The sequence below is a fragment of the Gavialis gangeticus genome, unplaced genomic scaffold, assembly GCF_001723915.1.
Source record: "Gavialis gangeticus isolate Ggan-Ray unplaced genomic scaffold, GavGan_comp1, whole genome shotgun sequence".
Taxonomy (NCBI): domain Eukaryota; kingdom Metazoa; phylum Chordata; order Crocodylia; family Gavialidae; genus Gavialis; species Gavialis gangeticus.
The window spans coordinates 232,300-237,135 of NW_017728981.1; the positions used below are offsets into that span (position 1 = coordinate 232,300).

At 46.7% G+C, this 4,836-nt stretch overlaps 1 protein-coding gene across 1 annotated transcript in view; it reads left to right on the forward strand.

The window, feature by feature from the left end:
- The first annotated feature begins 35 nt into the window (after positions 1 to 35).
- The window catches only part of TMPRSS12 (transmembrane protease, serine 12), a 7,632-nt gene continuing 2,831 nt past the window's right edge, over positions 36 to 4,836 (forward strand). Inside the window, exons 1-2 of the mRNA XM_019511001.1 lie at positions 36 to 1,022; positions 3,333 to 3,640. Coding sequence (XP_019366546.1) covers positions 712 to 1,022; positions 3,333 to 3,640 — 619 coding nt within the window. The 5' untranslated portion in view covers positions 36 to 711. The remainder of the gene's footprint in view (positions 1,023 to 3,332; positions 3,641 to 4,836) is intronic.

Here is a 4,836-nt window from a genome sequence, read left to right on the forward strand (position 1 = left end):
GACAGTACTGGGGGGGGGGGGTGAAAGTGATTTTATGACGGTACCACGTGTGTGTGTGCATCTGAGTTTGTGACAGGACTATGAGGGATATGTGTGAGATGTTGTGAGGGTACCACAGGCAGGGTGTGCATGTGTGTGTGTGATTTTGTGATGGTACTATGGGGCAGGGGTGATTTGCGACAGGACTATGAGGGTGTCTGAGGTTTTGTGAGAGTACCATGGGCAGAGTATGTATGTGTGTGATTTTGTGATAGTACTATGGGGGGCTGCGATTTTGTGACAGGACTATGAGGGTGCACGTGTGAGATGTTGTGAGGGTACCACGGGCAGCGTGTGTGTGTGTGCAATTCGTGACGGTACTATGGGATAGGTGTCATGTGTAACAGGACGATGAAGTGTGCGTGACACCTGGTCCCGGCACCACGGGGCGGGCGCGCACAACCCGCCAACCGCCCCGAGACCCGACGAAAGCGAGGCAGTGGGCCGGATGACGTCAGAAACGGCCACCGGAGAACAGGCGCCCGCTCGCGCCAGCGCCGCCGCGTCACATGGTTCACACCTCGCGCCAGCGGCCACCTGCCATTTTGTGCCTCGAAGCAGGATGCGGCCGGGCCTCGGCGCCGCCCCGCTGCTGGGGCTGCTGCTGCTGCTGCAGACGGTCGCCGGCGTCCTGGCGCTGTGGACTGCCAGGCGGGGTAAGCCGGCTGCACCATGGCGTGGGCCGTTGTTCCCGCACTGCGCCTGCGCACGCCCCCCCGCACATCTTCCATGAGCCCCGCGGGCACGTGGTGGCCGCTTGGTAACGCTGCGCTTCCCCGGGCAGAGTGCGGGGAGCAGCCGCTCGTGGACCAGCTGTCGGGGCCGCGGATCGTGGGCGGCCGGGACGCGCCGCTGGGAGCCTGGCCTTGGCAAGTCAGCCTGCAGGTCTTCCGGCCCGGCCTGGGCTTCCGGCACCTGTGTGGCGGGGCGCTGGTGGCTGAGCGCGCCGTGCTGAGCGCCGCGCACTGCGCGCGGGACCGGCGGTGGGTGTCGGGCCGGCCGCGAGCCTCGCGCTCCTCTACCCCCGAGCACGTCCTGGGCAGAAATGGCCCTCTCCCCCCCCCTGCCCCGGGAGCGCAGCACCGTCCCCAGGGCTCTGCTCTGTGCAAAGGGGTTTGGTGCAGATATGATGTCTCTTATCAGGTATCCCCTGACCCAGGCGAGGTGCCTAAAGTGGCCCTGCATCGCAGGAGGTCGCACCCCTTTGTGGACAGGACTCCCTACGGTTGTCCCATCCTTCGCCTCTCTGGGAGCATCTCGGCTGCGTGCTGCAGGACAGGCCAGGATCGAGAACAGCGGTTCCTGACCCCCAATCCTGTGGGCTCAGAAACTGTGCTTACCTAGGGGGAAATACTGCAAACACCACAATGGCTTCCTAGTTGCACCCGGGGAAGACCGCTTTGCTGGCATGGGATCAGACCTGTGTGGGTGGTGCCTGGTTAACCTTGGCTTTATGCCCACTTTATGGAAATGGGAGACTCCTCCCTAGCTTTCACTCTCGGCCACAGGAGCGTAAAACTCATGGGCATCTGAACCCCAAGTCTCCAGGCCTGGGCCTGCACATAGGATGCCTGCCAAATGATTTGGAAACATCTGAAGCCCCAGGTGGAGGACGTTTGCCGGGAGAAGGGCCACTTACGGTTCTTGAATAATTCACGGATTTGGAATGGATTTGGCTTGGGACATGAAAAACTTTCCTTAAAGAAAATTATGGAAATGGGAGACTTTCCTAATTGCCGGAAGGCAAGCAAACTCAGGGGCATCCAAACCCCAAGCCTCCAGGCTTGGGCCTGCACGTAGGATGCCTGCCAAAAGATTTGGAAGTATCGGTAGCCCCAGCCTGCAATGTTTGGGGTGGAGGATACTTGCCAGTAGTTGGGCTTCATATGGTTCTTGAATGATTGAAAGAATCTGGAACTGATCTGGCTGATTTGATCTGAGACATGAAAAATTGTCCTTAAAAATAAAAGAAAAAAAATCTTTTATTAGGTACTCCAGCTGTACCCATATTGGTCTATAAGTAAAACTCATAGCAGAGGTGATACCTTTTTCTAAGACCAATTAGCTATTTCCAACATTTTTAAGAAGTTGTAGGTTTTGGGTTTGTGTTTGTTTTTGTTGCTGTTGTTGCAAATATCTACTTGGTCTAATAAAAGATATCACCTCTGCCACAAGCTTTGATATCTTTTATTAGACCAGCCAAATAGTTGAAAAAATGGTTCTTTGCAAGCTTCCATGCACAAGCATTCTTCTTCAAGCATAGGAAGAGTCGGCTGGTCTTTGTTTCCACCCAAGACTACACAACCATCACCAGACTTTCCCTACACCTGAGGAAGGGTGCCCGAAAACTTACAAAGAGCCATTTTTCCAACTGTTTAGCTGGTCTAATAAAAAGATATTGCATCTACCCAAAGAACCTCGTCTACGTCCTTAGACCTATACAGCTACAATCAACACCTGCTCTGTAGTTGCTCTCACTGCAGGTAGCAAAATGATTGATTGCAAACACTGCAGACTTTAGTTTTAGTTCTAATCCCAGCAACTTTCTCATCTTCATTCTGCTATGTTTTGTAAGACTTTTATTCAACAAAAATCAACAATTTGGGGCTAAACTGCCACCTTTTACAGGATAGTAATAGCACCCTCCAAAGAGAGTCATTAACAACATCCATGGCTACAGCCTGTAGTACTGTTTTCTCCTTTGTCTTTTTTTTTTTTAATGTTTGCACATTGACTGTAGTTCGTGCAATGACATTATTGTCCTCATGCTTGCGTGGCCATGTATTGACATAATCATGAACCCAAGTATATTAAACAGTTATCAGGACCTCACTGAACTCCAGGATTCTCATCTTGTGATCTTGGTGTATTAATTACTGGTCTGTTTAGTTTTATTTTGGCAAGCAGTGGTATTATTATAACAATGGTTACAGTCAAAAGATACATCTGCGCTTCATACTCTGGAGAATTTTGCAGACTACCCTTTCTCCATAATAGACCAAAGACAACGTTTTGACCAACTTGCATTGACGTCAATAAAAGTTTAGTTCTCCCACTGACTTCAGTGGAAATTAAATCAGCCTCTAAAGGACTTTGGTCCTATTGCTGTGTTTAATGAAAAAGCATGCCAATATTTGTTCAGTTACTTGACCCAACTTGAGTGCTTAGTTTGGTCATCCCCTTACTATTACTTGTAAATTTGTGCCAAATATTTATTGTGGGATTTTAATAACAAGCATAAAGTTGATGAAACAATAAAACATTTTTTTAATTACACAATCAAGTAATTAATTTACTTTAGTTGTGAAAAAAAATCAATTCTCTTCTAGGGACCCAAACCGGTGGAGGGCTGTGATTGGTGTAAATAACCTTTTTAAACCTGAGAGACATACTGTGAAAAGCAGTGTTGAAGAGATCACTATCCATCCAGAATTCAAGAAGGAGACTTTTGAAAATGACATTGCATTATTTAAACTAGATAAATCTTTAGGCTACAGTGACTATATTCAGCCCATCTGCTTACCCTTTGCTCACTTTCATGTAAATATTGAAAACCGCACACAATGCTTCATAACTGGTTGGGGCAGTATTTCTGAGAAAGGTAAATATCTGTTGTTTTTAATTGCTTTTTTCTTTTTGCTAATAAGAGGTGATGAGAGAAATCAGCTTCAGGTTATGGCAGTTTATTATCAGTGAAATTATTAATTCAAAGAACATGATTTAATTGTGAGCTTAAAAAGGTACTGTTTTCAAATAATCTTTTTGGTATTTCTTTCTTAGATGCTGTTATCAGCCACGTTTGGGGGTTTTTTTTGGCTTTATCACTAAGAAAATCTTCCTCTTAATTACAGAAATTACAATGGTCCTTTCCCTCCTCCTCTGTTCACATAAAAAAGAGGCTATGACAAAGTATCAAAGTTTTATTGCTTGTATAGCATTAGGATTGGGTGTGACTTTTTGAGGTAAAGCTGAAATTAAAAAATTAAGAGCTTTTATAACCGCGCATTTGAGAGTTCTTAGAGGTATCAGCTCTGTTTTACCATAAAAGTTGACTACTTAACAGTGCACTTCTACGCTGAAAAGGACTGTAACATATGTGAAGATAGTAAACATGGAACTCCACAAAGATTGTCTTAGTTTACAAATAAAAAGATGATTTTTTTTCCCCCACCGAGTCAAGTCTGGTCTGATATCCTCAGGGCTCTGCCACATTTTCAAACTAAAGCTGGGTAGAAACCAGCTCTAAACTTGTTAGACATTTTCAAGCACTCACTTTGTAGCTGGTTGGCTCTTTATAGCTGGAGAGAGGTTTTTATGGTGGGACAGTTGCTTCGTATGTCCCATCTAAATTAATTGTGCAGTTGGCCAGTTAATTTTGTAATATGTAGCAGGGGCCTTAATCACCTGTAAATGTTTATGGAAGCCAAATTCTGCTCTCAACTATATCCCTGGAAAGCAATCTAGGGTTTCACAGGTGCAGCTAAGGGCAGAACATGGCTCGTATTCTTTATTCAAGGGATAATTGGCAAGAAGAGAAAACTGCTTTAGCGAAGTTTGCAGTTAGAAAAAGGTTCTTACTGAAAAACAGCAAGACTGTAAGACTCGTACGGCTACTTATTGTCGTAAAGCCATGGTGGGATAGCTGGTCTGCACAGGACTCTCCTACACAAATTGCAGTGGGCACAGCGCAACGTTTAGTCACTTCCATGGTGGAAGGGAAGGAGATCCAAGGACACCTAGGATCAGATGTGCTGACACCCCCCCCCAGCTTCTTGGAATGTTAAGTTAAATACTATC